The sequence below is a fragment of the Arvicanthis niloticus genome, chromosome 29, assembly GCF_011762505.2.
Source record: "Arvicanthis niloticus isolate mArvNil1 chromosome 29, mArvNil1.pat.X, whole genome shotgun sequence".
NCBI classification, from domain to species: Eukaryota; Metazoa; Chordata; class Mammalia; order Rodentia; family Muridae; genus Arvicanthis; species Arvicanthis niloticus.
Genome location: NC_133437.1, coordinates 24202674 through 24229815, shown reverse-complemented (window position 1 = coordinate 24229815; position 27142 = coordinate 24202674). Strand labels below are relative to the sequence as shown.

The 27142-nt window shown below is 38.5% G+C and overlaps 1 protein-coding gene across 4 annotated transcripts in view; it reads left to right on the top strand.

Moving 5' to 3' along the window:
- Window positions 1-27142, top strand: part of Bdp1 (BDP1 general transcription factor IIIB subunit) — a 92817-nt gene that overhangs the window by 50817 nt on the left and 14858 nt on the right. For all 4 annotated transcript variants that reach the window (XM_076927281.1, XM_076927279.1, XM_076927280.1 and 1 more), the window contains exons 21-35: window positions 246-453; window positions 2309-2454; window positions 4152-4359; window positions 4578-4765; window positions 5591-5978; window positions 9009-9110; window positions 11282-11318; window positions 11736-11828; window positions 13140-13365; window positions 13863-14011; window positions 16227-16377; window positions 16558-16729; window positions 19402-19459; window positions 19936-20122; window positions 24312-24516. In XM_076927281.1, the coding sequence (XP_076783396.1) occupies window positions 246-453; window positions 2309-2454; window positions 4152-4359; window positions 4578-4765; window positions 5591-5978; window positions 9009-9110; window positions 11282-11318; window positions 11736-11828; window positions 13140-13365; window positions 13863-14011; window positions 16227-16377; window positions 16558-16729; window positions 19402-19459; window positions 19936-20122; window positions 24312-24516 (2518 nt within the window). The remainder of the gene's footprint in view (window positions 1-245; window positions 454-2308; window positions 2455-4151; window positions 4360-4577; window positions 4766-5590; window positions 5979-9008; window positions 9111-11281; window positions 11319-11735; window positions 11829-13139; window positions 13366-13862; window positions 14012-16226; window positions 16378-16557; window positions 16730-19401; window positions 19460-19935; window positions 20123-24311; window positions 24517-27142) is intronic.

Below are 27142 nucleotides of genomic sequence, written 5' to 3'. Positions count from 1 at the left end.
GGCTCTACACTAGCACGGCCTCTCCTTCCATTTGACTACATCCCCAATCTCGAAGTAACTTTTTTTCTTTTCCTATGGTTTTCCCACCTTTGATAATATATATCTGTAGTGAGAAGATATTTTTCTTGAATAATTTGAAGAAATATTTTATGGGAATTTATTAGAGGAAATTAAAGGTACATGTTCTTGTAGCTGCCAACTTTTTGTAGTAAAACTTCCTCTGTTCCTCCTTGTTCTTTTTTTAGGACACAGATGATGAATACAGTCACACAAGAAACAAAGCAAAATGTTGTCCAAAATACTCTCCCAGTGAGGGGTCGACTTCAGAGACCAAGACCAAATGTGCAAAAGGCCAGACAGAGGCAAATAGTAGAAAAAGGTGACGTGGAAGGCACAGCTGAGAATGAAGGACCAGAGCTGCAGAAAGACAAGATTACAATATGCCCAACGGTGGTGAGAGAATTGATCTGTAACTAATTGATCCTTAGTGCATTCTGAGACAGCAAATGATAGCTCAGCCTCATGTTGTCCTGTCACATTCTATTCAGTTAATATGTGATGAATCCAACTTCTGTTTCATATTTCTTATTTAGTATGCTCTGAAGAGTTTATAACTTTCTAACTCCTCTATCAGGAAACAGCAGATATATCATTTTTACTGTGTAAATAACAGTGTATACTGTTTTGTTTGGCAGTTTAACCCTTTTAAGAATCTTTTACCCATTTAAATAGTGTCTCATTATTTAGCTGAGACTAGCCTTTACTTCGGCCTCACCTTCCTGAGTGGTTCAAGGACAGAAATACACTGTCATTCCATTCTGCTTAACTATAATTTCTTGCTCTTTCTTTTGCGATCAGTGTGTGGCTGAGGCTGCCTTTCAATTTCTTATCTGCCTGCTCTTGCCTCCTGCCTGCTGTGATTGTAGGGCTGTGCCGCTGTGCCCAGCTTTATGTAGGCTTTTAGTTTTCTTTTTTAACATTCACCTATACGCTTGCGTGGTCAGAGGACAGTTTGTGAGAGTCCGTCCTTCCCTTTTATCATGTAAGTTCTGAGGATTGGAGTCAGGCTGTCAGACCTACTGCTTTGAATTTCTGAGTCATTTTGCTGGCCCTTAATGAATTTCTTAGTAAGTCCTTTAGAATTAGAAAAAAAGATTAAGTTATCAAAATGTTATTTTTTTAACTAGTCATTGTTTGTGTTCTTTTTTCTGGGTGTTAAGGTAAAACCTAGGGACAGGTTGACACAGAGTGGGCCTTTCTCTTCTCAAAAGATGGGGGATAGGAGGAAGACTTGTGTGAGGGGGTATTGGTAGGAGAGGAAGGGCTGATAATGCGTTGTAAAGTGAATAAATAAATTTTTTTAAAAAGTTGAAACCTAGATTAAAAGTGATTGTGATCCCCATTTGAACAAAATATACTACGAAAGCTATTAAACTTTTGGTGTTGGGGATCAAACCGAACTTTGTGCACACTGGGCATGTGGTATGAAATTGAACTACATCTCCAGTACTAATCAGTACAAATTAGATTATTTTATAACTGGTGACTCTTAGAGCAGGTGTATGCGGATGTGATGAGTGTACATATTTATTTTCTTGTGTTCACATGTGCATATAGGTGTGGATCAAAGGATAGTATATGGTATATTCCTTTATGTTTTGAGACAGGGTCTTCCACTGAACCTGGATGCTATGCTTTAGCTTTGCAGGCTCCTCATGAGCCCCAGGGATCCACGGTCCGCCTTTCTCCAGTGCTGGGGTTACAGGTGTGCTCCGCTACACTTGCCTCATGTAGGAGCTGGGGATCCAAACTCAGGTCCTCTGTCCTAATGAGTCCTTATCCCACTTTTATAGTATTATACCTACATCGGACTGTAATGAATCATTGTATTTCTTGATTTGAACTAGGCCACCTTGTTTTGGCTGTAAACTGTGAATACTGGATGCCCAGTTCAGGTCATCATTTTTAAAAGCTAAGTGGTGTCGGCATATGGCACAATGACAGTGCATGCAGATCTTCCAGGTCCAGTTCCTAGCATCCCAAAGAGGAGAAATAGAAATGGAATACATGTTTTTTAATTAGGATGTTTGATGACATTTTATGGTTAAATATTAAGTCACATGCCACGGGGTGGTGGTTAACACCTTCAATTTCAACTCTCTAGGGGCAGAGGCAGGTGGCTCTCTGAGTTTGAGGCTAGCCTGGTCTACAGAGTGAATTCCAGGACAGCCAGGACTATAGAGAAACCGTGACTCAAAAAACAAAACAAAATTTAAAAAATCTCACTAACTCAGTTTTGTCTTTTCAGGCACCCTCTTCTCACATTGAAAGTGAAGTTGCAGTTGAAGTGTCCTCCAGAGTTTCAGAGTGCAAAGTGAATGACAGTCAAGGCCATGTGGTTCCTGTAGAAAACTTAAGTATTAACAAAACTAGTGTTTTACATGAACAGATAAGGTGAGTCTAGTTTTCATGAGAAAAACATGAACCATGTCAAACACAGTCTTCTGATTGTTACATACTTGGTTTTATTCAAAGACATTGTAGCTTGCTGTTGTGTTTTCTGGTGCTATGGATTGAACCCAGGCTCTTTTTTTTTTATGCCAGGCAAGTGTTATACTATTTTTTTGTTCTCTGGAGAGAATTTTGCCAAGTTGTCTAGGCTAGCATTAAACTTGCCTATAGGCCAGGCAAACCAGAGTTTGTAATTCAGCTGTTTTAGCTGTAGTCCTTCGATGAAGCTTATTCCAGCAGTGGTTTAAAATTACCTCATTCTGTACAGGGTGTGGTGGCTTCTGCTTTTAATTTTAGCACTTGGGATGCAGGATCTCTCTGAGTTCAGGTGCAGCTATGACTATGCAGAGAAACCCTGTCTCAAAAAAACAAACAACCCAAACACAACTTGTTCCTCATCTTTAGGCTCATAATTTTGTTACATCCTTTGAATTTAGTAATATTTTATTCTTATCTATGTTTTAATCTTTATTTCATTATTTTGTGGTTAGGGGTGTGTGATCAGAAGACAGCTTTCAGGAGTTGGTTCTCTTCCTTCACCTTATGGGAATTGAACTTAGTGGCAAGTGCCTTTACCCACCTGGGCCACTGGGCCACCAGCCCTTACACTTAAATATGTTTTCAGAGTCACTTATAATGACATTTTTCCTTGTAGGTGAACCCTAATGGGTCTACTATTGAGCTACATCCTCAGCCCTGGGGGGGGGGGGGGGGGGCCCCAGAAAAGCTTTTCATTCTCTTGTTTCTAAAGATACTCTTTCTGATGCTGAAAAAGTGCGCGTGAACACACACAAACACACACTTATACATAATCTCTGTCTTTTTCCCTCCCCCCTCTCTCTCACTCACACTCACACACACACACAAACACACACACACACACACAAACACACACACACACATTTATATTTTAGATTGAACCCAGTGACTTACAGTGTTAGCTAGTTACCTGCTCCTGAGCTACATTCCTATCCCTGTATTTATTTTTGAGCATCCTAATTCAGATCCTAGCCAATTTCTGAGACATTTCCAGAGCTCCTTAGGTATTCCAGCTACCTTGGTAGCTTTGGCTTTCTTTGAATCTTTAAACCATGGGGGTTTTTTGTTTGTTTGTTTGTTTGTTTGTTTGTTTGTTTGTTTTTTGGGTTTTTTTTTTCTCCCTGAATTGGTTTATGTTCATCTTAAGACACTGCAAGATCTTCCCAAGAGCTGTCAGGAATGTGGTATGATAGACTGTCAAACAAGAGCATTGTGTATTTATTTGTTCATATGTTGGAGCCTATTTGAGGCTTTTATTTAAAGTGCTGTTACAAATGTTCAGCTGCTGTGACAAGTATGTTGTATCTGATTTTTTTCTCTGTAAATTAAAGTTATATGAAACCAGGCTAGAACTAGTGAATGAAAGTAAAGAAAGATTAATACTATAATTGTTTCCCAGACTATACAGAAAATCTAAGTTATAAAAGCTTTTATGTTGTGTTTCAGGTATAAAATAACAATGTTTCATTTTGCATGCTTTGTTTTATTTCCAATTTATATATAATCCTTTGAACTTAACATAAGTTTGACTCCAGAATTGTTTAATATTGTTACATTGAAGGAGAGTTTTGGTTTTCACAGTAATTTGTACTTCATTCTAGGCATGGAAATAAGCCGTATGTTCCTAGTCCAGCACTGCTGATGAGAAGACGGCTTCAAAAGCCAAAACCACATTTAGGAGGAGCACGCCATAAAGATGAGCAGCCAGGTGTAGAAAAAGGCCTGATAGCTGAGAGCACAGCACTAACAGCAGAAGGTCACCTGCTGCAGAAGGAAGACTGTGACACCCAGCTTTCTCTGCAAGCAAAGGTGAGTCTGCTGTGTCAGGTCATGCAGGAGAGCGATGGTGAAAACTCACTTCTGTGCTGCACATACTTCCCAGAAAAGGGAGTGTCATCACAGTTTATACAAGTTTGAAAATTGACCACCTGTGGCTTTTCATGTTTAGGAGACTGGGCCAGACTGCTAACCCATATTGATATACATTGTGTCCATGGTAATACTATCTTTTTTTTCTTTAATTTAAGAAAAAGACAGAGATGCCTCTGGAGTTCTCAGTGAGAAAAGACTGTGTACCTTCTGAAGCGTCCAGTTCTGATAGAAACGATGCTCGGCTAACATCCGAACCGTCAGGAGGTGCCAGGGCTGAGACCGCCGAGGAGCAGCCCACGTCCTCTTCAGGGCTTGAAGAGCAGAGTCTCAGTAATCACATTAGGTAATTTTTTATTTTAGAGACTCAGAGTAGAAATAAGAGCACTTATTTGTTAAAGAAGTTCTAACTTAATGCACTGTTTTTTATTTACAAGTCTAAAATTTATAACAATGTATATTTTTTTCTGATCAGAAGATAGTGTGCCTTGCCTTGGTAATTAGACTGCTAGTGCTAGTTTGGCTGTAAACAGTAGCAAAGGATACTTTGATAATTGCTAAGAAAGTAGGAAGGAACCGAAGTTCTTGAAAAGCATTACTTTCCTAATCTAGGTACTGGACAAGATAAACCAGCACCACTGTTGGATCTCATAGTCATTATTGATTGGTTCCATGCATTTTCATTGTTTTTCTTTTAGTTAATTTCCAATTTTGTGATTTTATCTCAGTCATCATATCATGGTTAGGCCAGGACTAAAAATTTATTTTGCAGAAAAAACCTTACTCTGGAATATTTCTAGATATATAAGTAAGAATTCACTCTAAATAAGATGCTAAATAGTAGTCAGTTCCTTTCTTATTTTCATGGCATCTATTTTTAAAAGAATGGGTTGGGCTAGGCATACAGTTCATAAACACATTTGGGTATGACTTTTGAGGCTCTGGGTTCAATTCTAATGTCATAAAATGACATGGTGTAACATCATGATTTTCCTTGCTGGGAGTTGAACTTACGACTTTCCATGCTGGGTAAGCGCCCTACCTACCACTCAGCTATATCCTTAGCTCAGGTAGTGGCTGGAACTGTAATTTTACTTTTAACAGTCTGGCTTTCATTGAGATTATCCTGGTACTTACATGATGATAACTGTTATTTTGGTTAAACATCCAGCCGTCCACAACTTTTGAAAGAATCAAGCTATCCCAAGACTGTTCCACATCGAAGAACAACTCTCTCTTCTGCCTCTGAGTGTGAGATAGATCACAATGCGAAAAGAACACATAGGAAGATGAAACCAAATGTGACCAAAGGGCGTGGATCAAAACGATTTCGAGGTAAGACTGCTAAGAAGGAACCTAGAGCTTCCAAGTCCATGTTGGTGACTCTTCGGGCTTCTCAGAAAGAGGATGAAGATGATGCTGAGGATTTTGATTCTGACTATGAGGAAGAAACCTATCATCTTGCCCCAGAAGAATTAAACAAAGCACCAGTGTTTGTACCTGTTGGTCTCAGATCCCCTGAACCAGTTTCTGCTCAGATCGAGGAAACAATGGAAGAGGTAGTTTGTGTTTTGTTTTTTCAATTTTCGGCACTTCACCCCTTTAGTAGATGATTATTTATTCTTTTAGTGATTTATTAGAGTCTGAAGAGTTCTTTCTCTAAATATCCACTGTCAGAAGTAATTTAGTTGGCACTTAGTGAATATCTTAAGGAACACAGCAGAAGTGGCCTGTCTGCCACCACTCAGTTGTCATAGTCCTTACTCCACAAAAGACTCAGTTAACTATGATAGAAAATGGCTTATCCATGTATCTGTAAACTACTTAATCTAGCTTTTGACTAATTTGAAAAAAGTCTTAGCAGGTGTTTTCTATTAACACTTTGATAGGTTTTCTATGTGTGGTTGGTAAAGAAGATAGAATCAATCTCTTTCCTCTTTTCTTCTTTTTTTTTTTTTTTGTTTTTGTTTTTGAGGCAGGGTCTTATGTGTCTCACATTACACATTGACCTTAAACAACCGTGCTGTGTAGTCCAGGATGACCTTGAACTTGTGACCCTCCTGTGTCCACCTTTCAGTGCTGGGATTACAGTCATGTGCTACTACAACTGGTTTACAAAATGTTGGAGATAGAACCTACAGCTTCGTGTATGTGAGGCAAGGACTTTACACCAGCTGTATCCTCAGCCTCTCCCCTCCCTTTAGGACTTTACACCAGCTGTATCCTCAGCCTCTCCCCTCCCTTTAGGACTTTATACCAGCTGTATCCTCAGCCTCTCCCCCTCCCTTTAGGACTTTACACCAGCTGTATCCTCAGCCTCTCCCCCTCCCTTTAGGACTTTACACCAGCTGTATCCTCAGCCTCTCCCCCTCCCCTCTTCTTTCTTACTTTTAGCACCACCCTTCACAAGAGAACTCATCTTTTAAAACTGGACTCTTATTTCTAATACAGCCTAAGATGGCCATGAATTTCTATCCTACATCTGCCTCCCAAATGCTGGCATTACAGGTGTGTGGTGCTGGAGGTGGAACCCACAGCCTAGGATGGCCATGAATTTCTATCCTACATCTGCCTCCCAAATGCTGGCATTACAGGTGTGTGGTGCTGGAGGTGGAACCCAGGGCTTTTACAGAGTTGGCATGGTCACTACCAGCTGAGCCATGTCCTCAGTCCCTGCTTCTCTGCTCTTAGTTCTTTTGGAGATAAGAAATGGATTTGCTAGAATATTTGGTAATTCTGTATTTAAGGGTTTTCTTTTGTTGTTGTTATTGGTTTTTTTAAGCAAAAAACCATGATTTATATAATTTCCCTTTGTCAAAGGTTTTAATTTCTATCTTTACCACTATCCATTTCTCCTCTCTTCATCTGTTCTCACTTCTGTCTTTTTTCTCCTTTTCACTCCTGGCCTCTTGTGATAAGTAGTCATACTACAGCTACAGTATGCCCGTTCTTGGCTTTGTTTTGTTTTGTTTGGTGATGGCACATGCCTTTAGTCCCAGCACTCGGGAAGCAGAGGCAGGTGGGTCTTTATGAGTTTGAGACCAACCTGATCTACAGAGCAAGTTTAAGGACAGCCAGTGATGCACAGAGAAACCCTGTTTCATTCTAACGAAGCGGGTGTCAAGTAGAGGAACACGCTTTGCCTCCTTGTCTTACCTGTGGTCTCATGCTCCCACTGAGCTTTACAGTTTCCTGTTCTCATTCAGTTCCTAGTCATTTAGCTGGTCATTGAGCAGAGTTTCTGGATCAGTTTTGTATAGGAATTTAGAATACTTGGAGTCATTTGAGACAAACTCAGGATTTCCATAGACTGCAGTGATGGTGTAGGAGACGGTTCAAGTCATGTTACGGCACATCAGCCAAGAAGAGGTGCCATTACTGAATCTGTAATGTTGTACTTGTGAATGGAAAGGAGCGTCTACCTTTAATTTATTCAGGATTAATAATAGCATGTCAAATGTCTAAAGGTAAATGAGTTAGTAGAATTCTTGATATTAACTAAATAATATTGAAAGTTCAAAGTAAGTATACTGAATGTAGGCTTCAGTATCCACCAAGAAAATACCAGAGGAGAGTTCGCTTGTAAAGGACAGGTGGCAATGCTGCATGGGCTTCATCTCTGTGTCCTCTCCCACAGCACTTGGGGTAAAGGCAAGTTGATAATGAGGTCACTTCCAGTAACTAGGCTGCAGGCTGTGTCTCTACAGAATATCTTCTTTAGTGGCACTGTTTTGTCCCCTCTTCTGGTGATAAAAGTTTGGGCCCTGTAGACATGAACTCTGGGCTATACTCAGCCTACTCAGCAGTTGAACAGAAAATTTAAATTGTATTTCCTTTGGCCTAGAGAGATGGCTCAGCAGTTAAGAGTTCTTGTTGCTGGATCATGAGGACCACAGATCCCAACACTAACTCCAGCTCAAATGGACCCAGCAACCTCTCCTGGCCTCTGGAGGCTCACAGATGTGTTCATCTTCCCTGACCCATACATATACTTAAAATAAATCTTTAAAAGAAAAGCATTCCTTTTAACCAGCTGTCAAATAATGTGTGGGCCCATTACTGGGTGAGGAGAGAGGGCTGTTACATTAGGAGTAATACGGTGATCAATGTTTTTAAGCACATCAAGTCATCTCTACTGTAATATTTATGGTAGTATACAGGTAGTTTTATGTATAGTTAACATGTTTTTCTTTAATCATGAGTTTGTCGAGGACAGGGACCAAGTATATTTAATTTGAATTTGTATTCCTATACTTACATGATTGTGTTTTTGAAAACATTACATAAATATTAGGCAAATGGAAGACATTGGGACCCAGTGAGAGGAATGTGAAATAACATGCCAGCTACTCAAAGGTTAGCTATAGAAAATTTGATAACTGGTTGTAAAGCCCAGACCCGTCAGAAGTGTAATGTTTTACTTTTGCTAAGTTGTTAGTCACTAAAAATTAATGTAATTCAGTTTTTAAGTTTTGTAACTGTGGTATATTTCTGCATTTTGATGTTTAATTTTGTTTGTTAATATAGAAAATGAGGTGTTTTAATGTTTGTAATTTGTCAAATTGAAATGCTGATCTTTCTTATGGCAGCTTGAGATAACCATGGACGCTGCAGACGTAAGATGTGTAGCTGTTGTTGAACATCAGCTTTCACACGTGGACATGACAACTCGGGATGTGCAACCAGCAAAGGTCTGTGTATGCGTCATCATTTGTGAGTGTCTGTGTTTGCATACTGCCTTCCATCTGTGTACCTCCCGAACAGTGCAGGGTTATTTTCATAACATTTAGGTTTTTTTCTCATGTGGGGAACTGTTTTTATGAAGAGTTGAAACTTGCAGATTATCAAGAGTTTTACTTTTGACTGTAAAACTTATTTTTGTATTTGTTTGGTAAAGCTCAACATCATCATAGACTTTTACCTCACAGTTCTGAGGCGTACGTCTATATTAAATAAATTACAGTAAGTATCAATAAGTATCAGTAAGTATCAATATCATCATAGACTTTTACCTCACAGTTCTGAGGCCTACATCTATATTAAATAAATTACAGTAAGTATCAATAAGTATCAGTAAGTATCAATATCATCATAGACTTTTACCTCACAGTTCTGAGGCGTACGTCTGTATTAAATAAATTACAGTAAGTATGCAAAACTAAGTGCATTATCATAAATACTATAGTAGAGATGGACTTTAAAAACCAATAAAAGTTACATTTGTTTTTATTTTGTGTGTGTGAGTGTTTTGCCTGCATATATGTATGCACACCTCTTCTAATGGTTTTTCTAGTGGCTCTGAGGAGGAAACCATCCCTTCCTAATTTTATGGAATTTGGTAATGCTTTGTCATTTCTTGACATTCCAGCCTTGGCTTCTGCTGGCTTATGACATCTTCCTATGTTTTTATCTTAATTATTGACACATTGAATTAGAGGCATTGTCATATTGAATTTGTGGCAATCCTATGGTTTTGTTTTAAACTGAGTACATTTATATAGACCTTTTCTAAGGAAGATATTATAGTATCAGAAATTTGAAATTCAGTTTATAATACTTTCCAGTTTGAGTGTGATTTATTTCCTTTTCTTACATGATTGCCTTGGCTAGATCCTCTGTTGTAAATCAATTCTTACACATAGTACAAGTGAACATTTTTTTTTCTTTTGTGTAACTCTGGCAGTTGTGGAACGCACTCTGTAGACCAAGCTGGTCTCAAACTCAGAGATACACCTGCCATTGCCTTCTGAGTGCTGGAATTAAAGGCATGTGCCACCAGTGCCCAGATTACAAGTGAACATTCTTGATTTGGTCATAGTCTTAGGGGGAAAGCAGTTGATCTTGTGTTGTTAAGTATAGTGGTAACTGTTGGGATTTTTAGGATATCTCTCTCAGGCTAAGGAAACCCTTCTGTGCTGATTTGTTGTGTGTTTCTCAGAAAAGGGTTTTAGACTTTGTGATGTGTAGTTTTGAGTTTTTTATTTTTTGCATTGCTACAGATGTATACATTTTTTAGTTACCATATTGAGAAGTTGTGTTAACAATGGTTTTGTGTGTTGAAGGAAACCTACTTCCCTGAGGATGGCTTATATGTTTCTGTGTTGTTTACTAGTATTTCAAATGTGTTTATGTTCATATTTATAATAGCTATTATCCATGGGTTTTTGTTGTTGATGATCATGATGGTGTTAGGTGTTGAAGTCTTGTTTTTCTGACACTTGTGGCAGGGAGAGCCCACAATAGCTTAGGTAAAGTCTTAGATTCTCTGAGTTGAAGGAAGGCTGCATTGAGCATCTGTGTCTCACAAATGCTGTTTTAGCTACCAGTTTTATACAGATCTTGCTGAATAGCTGTTTCTTATTCGTTTTTGCTCAAACAACCAATTCTAGGGCTATAAAAGTTTGCTAATTTTTATGTCATGTTTGACAGTTGTACTGGGCAGCAGGTCAGCGAAGCTCCTTGTGTTCCTCTCTGGACAGCTGTCTCCTGTCCACCCATCATTTACTAACATTTGTTAAATTTTGACCACGCAGTGGAGAAAGTTTGTGTCTTCTCTAGACTTTAGTTTTTATTAGATTAAATATTGGTAGCAGATTTGACCAAAGATGAAGGATTATGACTATGAAGATCTAAGAATAGGAGACCAATAAATCAGGAGTGAGATACAAAAGAATTTGGTCTGTAAGTTACTATTTCTGTTCTTGTGAACCTTTATGGATAAACGTAAATTAAGAAAAGATTTACTATCATAACTAAAAACACAGAAAGACTTGTAAGAAAAGACTTGTTAATGTTTAAAAACAACAACAAAACCAGAATATTTGTTTGGGGGAAACACTTAACATGTTTTTCCTTCTTTTAGGAAATGGTCATAGGTGAACAGAGCCAAGAAGAACCAGGTAACTGTTAGCAAAGAATTGATTAAGACTGTTTGGTTAGCTGTATAGTAATGATTAGCAGTGATGATAGGTAAATGGGACAGTCTGCTAAAATGTACAACAAGGAAATAGCCTGTCATGTTGGCAGGAGCCTGAGCTTCTCAGAACCTAACTCAGAAGGTGAGCCTAGAGTCAGTGTTAAGTAATGAAGCACTGATGCTTTCTCTGGAGCTGTACAGAGTTAATGTGAGTAAACGTCAGCATTGATGAGCTATAAATACATAGTGTACGACATAAGCAGACTGTGACTTGAGTACTGGGATAGTGGTGTGAAGGCTGTCACAAATGCTTACTAGAAGACAGGTATCTGAGCATAAAGTTTTCCTAAGAGACATCTAGATTCATGTTGATGTTTTAATGTTGGTCTCTCTCCTCAAGGTCCCAGTGATGGAAGCACTGAAGCTGCCATAACTTTACTTACAATGGGAGATATAGTATTGCAGTCAGAGATCATTCCTGGACAGGGTGATGGTAAGTCTGGTAGATAAATCCTACCCAGAGAAAAAAACCTTTAAAAATGTGTTAATAATGTGTTAATAAGGTGACCTACATGCTGAGTAACCTCCATCTTTAGTTAGAAATGTTAGAAATGGTCGGTGTTGTTTTTCATAAAAAGAGATTGTATTATCATTCATTCATTATTTTACTTAGTCTCTTTAGGTGTAGTGGCAGCAATTTTGAAAGGCTGCAGTTGGCTTATTGAGAATAGTTTGGGGCTGGAGAGCTGCTTCAGCTGTTAAAAAGTAGCTAAGCTCATAACTAAAAATACAATAATTTGGCTAGGCTAGATGGCCTTTAATCTCCTGCCATTGGGAAGCAGAAGTAGGCAGATCTCTGTTGAGTTTGCATCAGCCTGGTCTATGTAGTGAGTTCCAGACCAGCCAAGCTTGCCTGATGTAAAAGAGATGCGGAGTGGGGGGTAATTTGTATTCACAGAATAGTTAATTGGTAAAATAGTTAACTGGTAAAACCTCAATCTATGGTAGCATCAAAAACATAGATATTTCTTTAGCAAAAGGATTCCTGCTTGAGATGGTGTTATAAATCTATAAAGGGGCAAATAGTTACTGAGATGATTTATTCTATAGTAGTGGAAGAAGCCAAAGGAAATGTCAACTTAAATCTTAAATCCAACATAAAACTATATATATGTATATATATATATATATAATTTTAATTTTTATTTTTGTAGTATAAGGTATTGAACCCAGAGCATTGCTTGCTAGGCAAGTGCTCTATAACTGAGCTAAATCTCCTATCCCCAAAGCTGAAGCCTTCATTCACTATCTTTAACTATAGCTAATTGTATTACAGGCAGTTGTTTTGGCTGGTAATGGTTGATCTGGCATTCACTTTCATTGGATGACTTGTACATTCATAACCGTGCATATTTCAGAGGAGTGTCTAATTTGTGTTCCAGGCAGGGCTTCATTCTCAGGAGGAATATGTCAGTGGTGCTGGTACAAATATCTAGTATTTTTAAAAAGTACAATTTTCAAAAACAAGTAAATGAAGATACCCTGTTTTGAAATTGTTTAGTTACTGAAAATAACAAAGACTATTTTTTTACTTAGAGTACCCCAAAAATTTAGTGACAAGAATAATTAAGCTTATTACAAGTCAGATTCTTGAATGAAATGTAAAATAATGAAATTAAATTTGGATCCTACTAAAACAAACTTTAATACTGAAATTAAATTAGACAGTTATTGAATGCTGAGGAATTTTATTCCGATAGCTATTGATATTGGGTCAATTTTAATTTCCTGTTTTCTTCTGCAGTAGGAGTTTGTGTATTTCCTGATGTTCATTCAAAGGATAAAAGTCATGGTCCTTTTAGTCCAGATAATGTAAATCAAAAAATTGTTCATGACTATCAGGAAGTTTGTTCACCTGTCATTAGTATGTCACATGCATTGTTTGAAGAAAACAAGATTGCATCGAAGGAACAAAGCGACGGAGAAGCTGCTGTGATGGAAGAGGCGACCGAGGAGACGCTGCCAACCAGGTTATCTTAACATCGATTAACAAAGACTCAGACAGCACCACTTTAGTTATTAGCTTCTTGTATTGCCTGTATAGAAACAGTGCTAATTCTTCACGGGTTAAATTAATGATCATCTGACACTCATTTGTTTGCATGTAAAGCCCAGCAGTATGTTTTCTGTGTCTTTGAAGCTTAAGTGAAATAGGTTTATATAAATATTTTCTTCTTGGGGCTCTTAGCAAACTTAACCACTTTTTAATTTTAGCATTTAGAAATGACCTTTTGCCAGTTGTGGTGGACCATATCTGTAATTTCAGCCTTCTGGAGGCTGAAGCAAGAGGTGGTTTGAGTTTTAGGGGAGTCTCATGTCATGTTGATACTTTGTCAAAACAGACAGATAAGCAAACAATTACATATAATGTGATATCTGAATGGTGGTGTATTAACTGTATCAGTACTAGACATACACACCAAAGGGGCTCTTACACACTGATAACTTGGTGTCTTTTTCCTTCTAGGAATACAGCTTCACATTTGAGCGTGGAGAGTATGGTTGTTACACCCAAACCAAACTCTGAGAAGATTTTAGATATCAGTGAGCTTGATGGTCAGCAGGAAGTTGCCAGTGTTTGCATAACTAAAGGGACAGAAGTAGAAATTCAAAGAGGTGAGTTTAATTTTTCTCTTAGAAAATTACATTGACAAAAGATACTTTTCTGGGGCCCATGGGATGGCTTGATGGGTAAAGGCACTTGCCTACAAGTCTATACACCCGAGTTTGATCTCTGAAACGTGTATAAAGGTAGAAGAGAGAGCTGACTCCACCATGTTGTTCTCTGACCTTCACATGCTCACAGTGGTAATGCGACTTTTGTAATGATAAATCATTCTAAGTTTAATTTGTGTGTGCCAGTATTTTGTTTACATGTATGTTCTAAGGGGTGGTGAGAACACGCCTGCGTTACAGCACTCTGGAGGTAGCGGCTGTCTGAACAAAAGGATTGTGTTTGTTTATTGAGACATGATTCACATGCAGTACATTTTACCTATGTAAAGTTTACAGTTCAGTGGTGTTCTGTTCACCAAACTGTATAACTATCACAGCCAGCAGCTACTTTCCAACCCTAAGCAACCACCAATCTCAATTTGTCTTAGTACATTTGCTTATTCTAGACATGCCATGTAAATAGAAGCATACGATATGTAGTTCAGCCTGCTGTTTTCACTTAGCATTGTGTCTCAGGATTCATTTATATGGTGACATGTATAAAGTAGTTTTAAAAACTTACTGTCGTGTGTATAGCGTGGGACTGCGGAATCAGAGGTCAGAAGACAGCCGTGTGGAGTTGTTCCTCTCCCTCGACCATACAGGATGCCACATTTTCTTGGTCAGATCCTTTAGTCACTGGACCTTGTTTCTTTTTATTGCCAAATAATACTTCTCCACATAACTATGCCATGTTTTGTTTATTATCTGTTGGTGAACATGTGGGATGTATCCACCCTTTTCTATAATGAACAATGCTGCTATGAACATTTATAGATGTTCTTATTTCCCTTGGGTTTATACATACAACGTAGAATTTCTGGGTCCTGCAGTATTTTTATTTTGCCCATCCTCCCCCCATGCTCGGGTTGAATTGAGGCCTTGACACGTGCTAAGCATACACTGTCACTGAGCTTCAGCTGTGGAGTAACTGTTACATGATTTTCAAGAAGATATCAGTTATTTACCTGGCAACTTTTATATGTTATGTGGCAGTTAAACTAAAAATAGAATAGTTGCGTGACTTTATATTTTCAACTAGCAATCTATGAGAGTTTGTCTGATGTTTGTATGTCTATCTCATGCACATAAGACAGGATTTCACTATGCATTCAAAGCTGACTAGGAACCACTGTGTAGTTTAGGCTGGCCTTGAACTTAGAATCTTCCTATTTTAGTCTCCCCTCCTAGACATCTAACTTTTTTAGTGGTGCTGGAATTTAAACTCAGGGACTCAAACTGGTAAACAAACATTAAAGGTATATTACAGCCACAGCGCTCCAAGACAGTGTGTGACGATACAGGGTAACTTGCTGAAGTCAGTTCTTTCACAGTGTGAGAACCAGAGATTGACAGACTTGATGGCAACTGCCATTATCCACTGAGCCACCTCACCTGCCACACAAATGACACCTCTCTGGGACATCCAGTGTAGTGGAATTATTAGGCAGACCCTTTTGTGCTTATTTCTAATCCTCTTTTGGGTATGGGTTTGTAATTAGTTTTTAAATTATGTATTATTACATGTGTATGTATGAGTGTGTGTGTGTGCATATGTGTATGTGCGTGTGTATGAGTGTATGTCTGTGTGTGCATCTGTGTCTATGTGTGTGTGTAGGTATGTGCATATGCCACAGAGGATGTGAGGCTATCAGATGACCACTTGTGGGAGTCAGTTTTCTCCTTTTCATGTGTGGGTCCTGAGGATTGAACTCAGTCTTGGTAGTGGTCACTGTTAGCTAGCTGATGCCATCTTGCCAGCCTTTAATTATATGTGCTGCTGAAGCCAGCACAACCAGCCCTTAATTATAGTACTACTTTTAATGATGATGCTATAGAACTGTTAGCACAGATAGGGATGCAATTGCTTTGTCACCCAAGAATGAAATCTATGCAGTGCAGGCTTCAGTAATCATGTTTTACTTTTCAAAAGTCTTGGCAAACCCATTCTTCTGCCATGTGAATTAGCTGATTGTTGAGTATGAGGATCTTGGAGGGGTCACCAAATCTATTTTTTGTAAGAGAGAATATATTTCTAATATAGAGATTTAGCTGTATTTTGAACTATATATTAAGTGTGTTTTCCTTCTCTCTCTCTCTCCTTTTTTTTTTAAAGAAACTGAGGAAAATTATTCCAAAGCAGTAGAATTAGAAGATAAAAGCCTTGCTCCAGTTCCAACAGCAGAGCCTAAGGAACAGGAGCGGATGCTATGTGTGCATGATATTGAAGGGGCCAGTGTTTCTCAAGAAGAAATCCTGCCTGTGAGGTAAAGGAGGGAAGGGATGCTGGCATTCATTTTATGTTGCGCCTTAGCTTTTGCCACAGAAGTCCATTTTAGTTAACATTTTTTAAGTTGAAAACATTACATTAAATGATAATACTTAGTATTAAAAATAATTTTGTGCTTGGTTGACCGATTTAAAATAATGTACTGAAACTATTTCAGAATTGAAGATCATGAGGAGAACTTGCAAGAGGTTCAAATGTCAGGCACTGCAGTTGCTTCATCTGAGATAGGGCAGCACACACTTGATTCAGATCAGGGACTTGGTGCTGCTGAAGAAGCCCTCAAAGAAAGCCCTGATGACAGCGGCGTGCCCATGCTTCATGTGTCAGAGGTAAAGTGATGCAGAGTGCAGTACCTCTGCTGTTGTTGTCCTATCTCCATTTACGCCTGTGTGGAGGCTCACACTTGTAATCCCACCTCTCAGGAGTTAGAGACAAGAGACTCAAGTTTAGGTCAACCTGGGTTATATAACAAGAACTAGGTTAGCCTGAGTTACATAGCAAGACCCCATCTCAAAAAACAAAACACACATTTGATCCTAGCACTCGAGAAGGAGACGTAGACATGTCTCTGTGAATGCCAAGCCTCCTTGCTCCACATAGTAAGACCTTGTGTTTAAAACAAACAAAACCCTCCCAAATACATGTAAGTTCATTTAATCAGTTTCATCACTGACTCCCAAATGCTCTTTGGTCAGCCCCCTTTCTGCTTCTTGCCAGCTCCTAAGCCAGCTCCTCACATCTGTAATTCTAGTTTTACCTTGGCAGGAGTGGACTGTGGACAGGGTGTGATGACCCTTGCCTGTGCTGAGGGAAGATCATCTCTGGAGCCCAGGAGCTTGAGGCCAGCTTTGGCTCTGTAAAAACTAGTCTCAAAAACAAAAACAGCAGCATGATAGAACGTTTGTTGTGTCTTTGGACTTTGACCTCTCCAAGGCCACAGAACAACGGTTCTCAGCCTTCCTAATGCAGTCCCCTTTAATACACTTCTTCATGGTGACCCCATAATTTTTTTGCTACTTCATAACTAATTTTGCTACTTCTATGAATCATAATGTAAATATCTAGGGTCAGGATATCTAATATACATCCTCTGTGAAAGTGGTTTTAAATGACAGGTTGAGAAACACTGTCATAGAAATACAAGTGTTATCCAGCTTTGTTACAAAAGCTTAAGAAATTACTTTCTTACATCTTAGCTCTGAATCTTTTTATTTCATTCACAGAATAAATGTTTACTGAGATATTATTATTACATGCTGGACACTGAAGCACTGGGGTACAAAGCTTTGGGAAACATAAATAATTGAATGGTTTGATATTCAATTGATACCTGGTGTGATAGGTCCTGTGTTAGAGATTGGAACCAGACCTGGGTGGTGTCCTCACCACCAATTTAGTCTCTGGAAAGGAGAGGCATTAATATTGTTTTTAAAAAGTTCCTTGGCTAGGAAAGTACTTGAGCTTTAAAGTACAGAATAAAGTAGCTTATTAAAAGAGAAGCAACATATTTTAAAATTAGGTGTGACACCATTTTACACCTATTGTTAAAGTAGAAAGTAGGGATTTTATCTGCATCCAGTGTCAGCATTTGTTTCTATGTCATCTCCACTTTTTGCTTTTTAACTTTTACTTTGAAATAATTTCAGACTTAGAATAAAGTTACAAAAATAAGAGCTTTCCCATACTTTGTTTTTTTTTGATTCATTGTTAATTTTGTTTTCTTTGTCTGGCTCTTCATCATTATAGATACTTTGTGTGTGTGTGTGTGTGTGTGTGTGTGTGTGTGTGTGTGTGTCTACATGTCAACATGCATGCACATACCATTTGCCTATGGAGGTCCTGGCAGTGAACTCAGATGGCCTGATGAGCCATCACACCAGTCCTAGTTGCATTCTTTAAAAACTTAATGGCAGCTGCTCGGTGGGTAAGGTGATTTTCACCAATCAAGACCCACAGAGAGAATGGCCTCCCTCAAGTCTTCCTCTGACCTTTACAAAAGGATCACAACACATAGACCATAAATAAGTTAATAGAGGGCTAGAGAGATGTCTCAGCAGTTAGGAATATGTATTCCTAAGCGTCCAAATTTGGTTCCTGGCACTCATATCAGTTGGCTCTGGCTTCTAAGGGCACCCACATATATGGCATATATGCATACAAACACATAGGTAAAAATAAAAATCTTTTTCAAAAGCAGAGAGTAATGAATACTTATATACTCAGCTAGCTTTCTCCTTAAAAATTAATAACTATAATAAAACTTGATGTGTTTAAAAGTAATATATATATATATATATATATATATATATATATATATATATATATATGAGTTGTAGTCATAAGCAATATCTTTACTCAGAAAAAGATGTCTTACAAAGAAGTAGCAGTGAGTGTTGTTTTAGGTCTACATTGCTACAGAGGCATTGCAATGTCTGTCATTCCTTTTGTGTGGCATAATGTGACTTTGACATATAGTGGAGATACTTCCTAATTACTTGGCTAGGATGGTATCTGTGAGATTTATAGGTTATAAGGACATTTTTTTTTTTTCCTCTTAAGGTATATGTCCAGTGAGACCCAGCACTCCTTATCAGTAGCTTTGGTGTCCCTTGACAAGACTTGCTTGAGTCAGTTGTTGGCAGTGTGTGTTTCAAAAAAAAGCCTCAAGAGTCTATGCATTAGAAAGTTACAATCTGTTTATTGGTAGTTTGTGGAAAACAGGAACAACCCACAGTGGAGGCAGAGAGAGCAGTGTGTCTCCCCTGAGATGTTACCTACTCAAGCGTCTGCTGCACTGGAAACATGGACAAAGTTGAGTTTGATCTCTACCCTGACACTGAAAAATTATGGAATAATCACATCTGACAATTTAATCAGGCTATTTTAAGTTTGTTTAAGATAAGCCTGTAAGCTTGGAGACACTGTCTCTTTACTGTATGTCAAACTCTCAGAAACTTTCTCAAGTTTCAGTTTCTTTTCAATTTTTTTTTTTTAATGGCAGAGTGTACCATCTAATACAGAAGCCCAACGAGAAAACATGAATCCTCGAGATGTTACAGGTATGAAGGGCTGCTTGCAGCGAAGTGTCATAGACAATGCGTAGTAGAGTTCTTCATTTTAGCCTTTTTTTCTTTTTACATAGGGTTTTTCTTTGTAGTCCTGGGTGTCCTAGATCTTGCTAAGTAGACTAGGTTGTCCTCAAACTCACAGAAATCCTCCTGCCTCTGTCTCCCTAGTGCTAGCATTACAGGCACATTCCACCACACCTGGCTTTCATGTAACTATGGGGGAAAAGCAGAAATTTAAAATAAGCCAATGGCAGTTATAAAATATAAATGTAAAGTTTATCAGTTTTACTCAAAATTATAAAAGCTTCCCACAAAATAACCTGTGTAGGCTTTTGGGTTCGGGGGTGTGTTTTATTTTTTGACTTAGTTTTGGCATTGTAAGTTATGAGAATCATTTGAGAGATGAAATAATGATTTTGTACTATTTCTTAGTTTAGCTTTTCATTGCTAACTTTTAACTTTGACAGTGAATCTATTTGCTAACGTACAGCAAGATGGAGAAGACGAACAAGCATTCATTTTAACTTTGGTGGAAATCCCAACTAATGTAACAGAAGGATTTACTGATGCCTCCATGCAGTTAATACCAAGCTCTCTGCTGCCAGCACCTATATTGGTCAGATCTGGGAATACAGCAGAAAGAGATGACCTGAGGTAAAACAGTTAAACCTTCTACCAGTTAGAAAGGTGCTGCACGAGTCAAGTATTAACTCAACTCTACACTAACGGTTTTTGTTTGTGTTAATAGTACAAGTGAATGCTGCTCGTTGTGATGTTTGTATGTGTGAAGGTGGCGCTTGACCTTGTCTGGTCTCTCTTCTGCCCTCTGTCATCTGCCCTAAAGTCCTTCTGCTTTTGCAGGATTTGTTTCTATTTTTAATGTCTACATATGAGAAAAAAATGTGATTGTTTTTCTATGTATATGTTATTTCACATAACACAACATTCCAGGTCTGCTCATATTTTGGTATCACAAATTTTATTTTTCCTTTTGGTTGAGTAACAAATACCTATATGTGTGTATGTACATGTAAACGTGTATGCGTGTGTATGTACATGTACACATGTGTGTGTGTTTGTGTGTGTGTACATGCACACATGTGTGTACATGCCCATAACAGTTTCTATATCTACTCATCTGTTGATGGGTACTCGGCCTGATGTCATAGTTTCTATAATTTGACTGGTACTAATAGTATTGCAGTAAACATGGGTATTTGGGTATTTTCTTTTGCATGTTGATTTGATTTCCTTCAGACCGCCATGTATGTAGCTCATGAGGTAGGTCCACCTTTAGATTTCTGAGGATCTCCCATCGTGTTTATGTAAAGGGTGTGCTGACTTCTACTCCCACTAGTAGGGTGTAAGTCTGTTCACATCATTGCCAGCATTTATTTGTTTTGCCTTTTATTTGATTTTGTTCAATCTATTTAGACTGGGATAAGATAGTTTGATGTAGTTTTGATATTGCATTTTTTCATAATTTTGTTGAACCATTGTGCTTTTGAGAAGTTAAAACCTATTGTGATCAGTTGTTTACTTTTAATTTAGTTGTTAAGTTAATGCATATTGGTTGTACAGAGACAGGTGTTATGTTATGACACTGGGTACATACAGCTATATGAGTCTGGCTGTGTAGCCTGGTTTGGGTTTATTTAGTCTTTCTGCCTCAGCCTCCTGAGTAGTGGGATTATAGGTATGATTACATAACTACCTTTTAAACAATTCTGTATATGGGCTGGCAAGGTAGCACAACAGGTAAAGCCACTTGTTTGCAAGCCCAATGATCTGGTGTGATCCCCAGAACCCACATGGTGAAAGAAAACTCTTGCAAGATGTCCTCTGAACTCAAACATGCTTTGGTACATATGCTTTCTTCCTCCTGGCGCACAGACAAATCAGAAAACATTGTTTGTGTATTTCACTATTAATCATACTGTGATACATAGCTGCAAACAATTTCCTGTACTTCTGTAGTTTGTTCTACTTTATTTCTTTCATTTCAGAAGCTCTATAATTTGGTTTAATTCCATTTGTTCATTGGTACATTTGTTTCCTGAGCTCATGGAGCCACATGTTTCTGTGTTCCCCTCTTGTATTTTCTCTCTCTCTCTCTCTCTCTCTCTCTCTCTTTCTCTCCTTCCTTCCTTCCTTCCTTCCTTCCTTCCTTCCTTCCTTCCTTCCTTCCTTAAAGCCTTGCGTGCACACTATAATTTAGTGGGGGATTTTGTTTGTTTGTTTGTTTTTTGGTGTGTGTGTGTGTGTGTGTGTTTATGCCAGAATACAACTTTGCTTTTGAGACAGTCTATCACTGGCCTGGACTTCACCAAATAGACCAGTCTTGTTGGTCAACAAGCCCTAGCCATTAGCTTTTGTCCACCTCTAACCCTGGGAACCCATGCATGCCACCATACCCAGCCTTTTTTATGTGAATTCCTAACATTGACTTCATGCTTTCGGGGCAGCTGCTTTGCCGGTTGTGCTATGCCTCCAGCCTTATTTTCTTTTTAATATTAATTTAACTGTCTTTTTTTTCCCCCCATGGACCTTCCTTCTGGTTTATTTTTTTTTTTTTTAATTTTTAAAAATCTTTTTTTATTGGGTATTTTATTTACATTTCAGAAGCCATCCCCTTTCCCCATTTTCTCTCCCTAGAAAACTCCTATTCCATGCCCCCTTCTCCTTTTTGCTTTCATACAATATTTTTAAGTATCAATCAAAGGCTTTTTAAGTTTGGTAATGCTCAATATCAATCAGAAGTGTAACCCAATACCCAACCTAGATATATCAACTATCTTTGACTGGCGGAGACACACAAACATCTGCCTTCATCTTTCTCTCTCTCTCTCTCTCTCTCTCTCTCTCTCTCTCTCTCTCTCTCTCTCTCTCTCCCTCACCTGGCTCCTCCTCTCCTCTTCCTCCTCCTCTGCTCCTCCTCCTCTCCTTACTGCTCCTCTTTCTCTCCTTACTCCTCCCACCCTAGTTCCTCCTACATATCACCCTTCCTGTTAAAATAAAACTTTTCTCTCAAAATACAATTAGATCATGACTATACCAATTTGTGTCAGTAAGAGATAGACCTAATACCCAGTCCATCATTTTGTTGACTATCCAGAACCTCTGTCATCTCTCCTAACTAAAAGACTTGGTTCTGAACCTGGCTTTTTTTCTTGGCTTTAGAATGAATGTCAGCTGAAAACCATCCTCTCAAATCTTTTCTCTCAAAGTAAATAGCCAGGATTGGCTATGAGACTGTAAGTTTTCAACCCCGTCAGAAATCCAGAATGACTGAGTTAACTGAAATTATGGGATAATTTAACTGTCTTAACTATAAACTTTCTACATGATATAGCTTTTTCTTTATAGGAACTGGAATCACAGATGGTTGTCAACTACCATGTGCATGCCAAAAAATAAACTCAGGTCTTTAAAAACAGTGTTCTCGACTTCTTTCCTTCTTTCTTTCTTTCCCTCCCTCCCTCCTTCCCTCCCTCCCTCCCTCTTTCTTTCTCTCTTTCTTTCTCTCTCTTTCTTTCTTTCTTCTCCTCTTTTTTTTTTTTTTTTAAATTTTAGACAGAGTTTCCCTACGTACTCTTAGCAGTTCCGGAACTCTATAAAGTTCATTCCAGCCTCAGACTCAACAGAGATGCCTCTGCCCCTCTGCCCCTCTGCCCCTCTGCCCCTCTGCCCCTCTGCCCCTCTGCCCCTCTGCCCCTCTGCCCCTCTGCCCCTCTGCCCCTCTGCCCCTCTGCCCCTCTGCCTCTTTGCCTCCCTGCCTCTGCCTCTGCATGTTGCTGTTAAAGGAGTGCATTATAACCCAGACAAGAAACAAGTACTCTTGACTGCTGAGCCGTCTCTTCAGCCCTTTACCCTGCATGTTTTCAGATAGGGATCTCCCTGATTTAGACTGACAGGCCAGTGTCTCACTGCTCCTTCCCGCCACAGGAATCAAAGCTCTAAGGTCACAGACTGGAGCTCTTCAGACCTTCATTCTTGTGGTAGGCACCTTGTTCCACAAATTCCAAAGTTTCTTGATTCTAGGAATTTTTTATTTTCCCTTCTGATTTCTTTAATTAAATCTTTGTGCATATGTGGTATTACATTTCCATGTATATATCCACTTGGTCTTAGTGTAACTTAGCGTATTTCTTTGAAGGTTTTTTGTCTGTCTGGTTGATCTATGTTCTTAAGAGTTGGGTATGGAAAGACATTATTGCTCTATCAGGGCCTGTTTTTTTCTTTACCTCAATGTTGTCTTATACAAGTGAGTACTATGACAGTCGCTGACATTGTTGGTGATTGTTGTGGAGATCTTACTTAGTAATTATGTAGTAATAAGAAGACAAAATGCTTTTATATTTGATGACAATGTCATTTAAATGTGTACTTGAGACATGTATGGTGGCATATGCCTTTCTTTAATCCTAGCACACAAGAGGCAGAGGCCAACCTGGTCTATTTGTAGAGTTCAGGATATCCAGAGCTAAATGAAAGATCCTGACTTAAAACAAGGAAAAGCCAAAACCAACCAAACAATCAAAAAACAAGCTAAAAGTGTATCTGTGATACAGTTATATCTGTTTTGTTGCTTTTGAGGCGTGAGCTAATGTACTGCTTTTCACCATGTGACACTTATTTGATGTGTTATTGGAGAATTAAAGCTTTTAGACAAGGAAAATGCTTTATGTGTTCTTTAAACTTAATTCAATGTTGTTGAATTTAAGTTGTGAGCCTTTAAGTGTGAATGCACACCCCAAACTATTTATCAGCTTGTATTTCTGGTACTCATGAGGACTTTCATTGGAATAGTGACTGGTTTTGCATGTATTTGTTTTCTATGCAGTGGGAGTTTACAAGCCTCTTCAGTTGTTCAAGATGCTACGTGCTTATCTCCATCTAAAAGTGGCGATTCTGAAAAGCCTCCTGCTAATTTGGATCTTACATCTAGGAAGAGATTTTGTTGTAGTCCTGATGAAAGTTTTCATGTTCCTCCTGCTAAAAAGTCCTCAATTGCTCCAGGAATTGATTATCAAGAATGTACCTCTGAGGTAAGATCAAGTTATTAACTAAGTACCTTGGCCACATTGCCAAGGATCTGTTTTATTTTTCCCATCTATCTCTAAGCCTTTATACATACATGCATAATACGTCATACATACATACATACATATATACATACTGATGTATAGACATATGAAAAAATATTTCTGACACTTATCATTATATATAACCCAGGTCAAGGTAGTTTGAAATGATCATTTTTAACCAGTTCAAAAATGTAATTGAACATTGAAAAGTAATCAGGAAACCTACAGTGGCTGAAAATAGAGCCAATACCTTTCTGTCAGCCTAGATCTTCACTCTCCCGCCTACCTAGAAAATAGAGCTAATACCTTTCTGTCAGTCCAGACCTTCACTCTCCCACCTACCTAGAAAATAGAGCCAATACCTTTCTGTCAGCCTAGATCTTCACTCTCCCGCCCACCTAGAAAATAGAGCTAATACCTTTCTGTCAGTCCAGATCTTCACTCTCCCACCTACCTAGAAAATAGAGCCAATACCTTTCTGTCAGTCCAGATCTTCACTCTCCCGCCTACCTAGAAAATAGAGCCAATACCTTTCTGTCAGTCCAGACCTTCACTCTCCCACCTACCTAGAAAATAGAGCTAATACCTTTCTGTCAGTCCAGATCTTCACTCTCCCACCTACCTAGAAAATAGAGCTAATACCTTTCTGTCAGTCCAGACCTTCACTCTCCCACCTACCTAGAAAATAGAGCTAATACCTTTCTGTCAGTCCAGATCTTCACTCTCCCACCTACCTAGAAAATAGAGCTAATACCTTTCTGTCAGTCCAGATCTTCACTCTCCCACCTACCTAGAAAATAGAGCTAATACCTTTCTGTCAGTCCAGATCTTCACTCTCCCACCTACCTAGAAAATAGAGCCAATACCTTTCTGTCAGTCCAGATCTTCACTCTCCCGCCTACCTAGAAAATAGAGCCAATACCTTTCTGTCAGTCCAGACCTTCACTCTCCCACCTACCTAGAAAATAGAGCTAATACCTTTCTGTCAGTCCAGATCTTCACTCTCCCACCTACCTAGCAACTGTGGGCTGTACAGTAACAACTTCAGGACTCTGAGGGAACTTTCTAACATGTGAAAGTAATAGTAATACTCCACTCCTCATCATACATTAGCATTTTTTTCTCTCTCTCAGGAATAAAACCACATCCTCCAAAGCCTCATGTTGTTTGGTTCGTGTGCATCTCCATTCCACTCTCCAGCCTCATGGGCCCTTTCTCGCCTCCTCGACTGCTCTGTAAATCCATCATGTCCTGAGGTGGCTCATCTGCTCCCCTTAGCTCAGTCAGCATTGACACCAAAAGTAAAAAAGACGGGGAGGAGGAACTTTTCCTACATAATATTTTATTGTTAGAGTTCAAACAAAGCTTATCAAATAAAATCTCAAATAAACCCAGCTGATTTATCTTATTTAAATCTTATTAATTTTATGTATAATACCTTGTCTGCATGTATATCTATTTATGCATGAGTATCAGATGTACCTGTGGATACCACAGGAAGTCCAATCAGACTACATCTATGTCCCTGTTTACTGTACAAGTTTCCTGGTATCCTTTTGGTTTTGTTATTTTTTTTTATTCAATATCAATATTATGGTATTGCTCCTAATCTGTAACTTCACTATAAAAATTGCATTTAAACTTATGTTCTGAAAGGAGAAGTTGAAGATAACAGTTTTCAGTAGTAGATAAAACAAGTGCCACTGTTATTTATTTGGTAGGAAAAATTTGGTATTTGAAATTCTTAATATTTTTTGTGTTTATTAGTAAAATTAGACATCTTCCCATGTGATTAAGTACTACTTATTTCTGTCTGATTCTTTCTCTGAAAATGACTTCTATATTTTTAACTTGTTTCTAAAATGTATTACTGATCTTGTTCTTTTTTTATTTTATTTTTTAAGACAGGGTTTCTCTGAGTAGCCCTGTACACCAGGCTGGCCTTGAACTCAGAGGCCTGTCTCTGCCTCCAGGATTAAAAGTGTATGCCACCACACCTGGCATTACTTTTTTTTTTTTTTTAATGACTTTAATAAAAGACTTCTGTGTTTTACTTTTTTAATTTTTTGTTTTAAATATGTGAATGTTAATGAGATTTAAATATTTAGGTTTTTTTAAGTCTACCTTTTTCATACAGATTTTTTAAAGTAACTTTTTCTGTTTTGCTTTATTCTTTTATAAGTTACCTGGCCCATACTGGGCTTCCAGTTAGAAAATAGAAAGCCAGTATAGAGAGAAAGACTCTTCTATGTGTCATTGTTTACTTGTGCATTGCTGGGAACTAATCTAGGAACTGGCTTGTGCAAAACAGATGCTTTAGCATTGAACTATACCCAGGTCTGTTGGCGGACTTTGTTGTTGTTTTATTTTTCTAGGGCAGTGTCTAGCTGTGGAACTCAGATTGGCCTGGAACTTGGAGTAGCCCAGGCTGTCCTCAAACTTATGATTGTCTTGCCTCAGCCTTGCTGATGGTGAGATTATAGTCATTTACTATCTTCCTGGGTCTTATCAGAAGTGAGACAAAGTTCTCTGATGTGCGTGTGTGTTTGTGCGTGCCTGCCTGCCTGTCTGCTTATCTGCCTGTCTG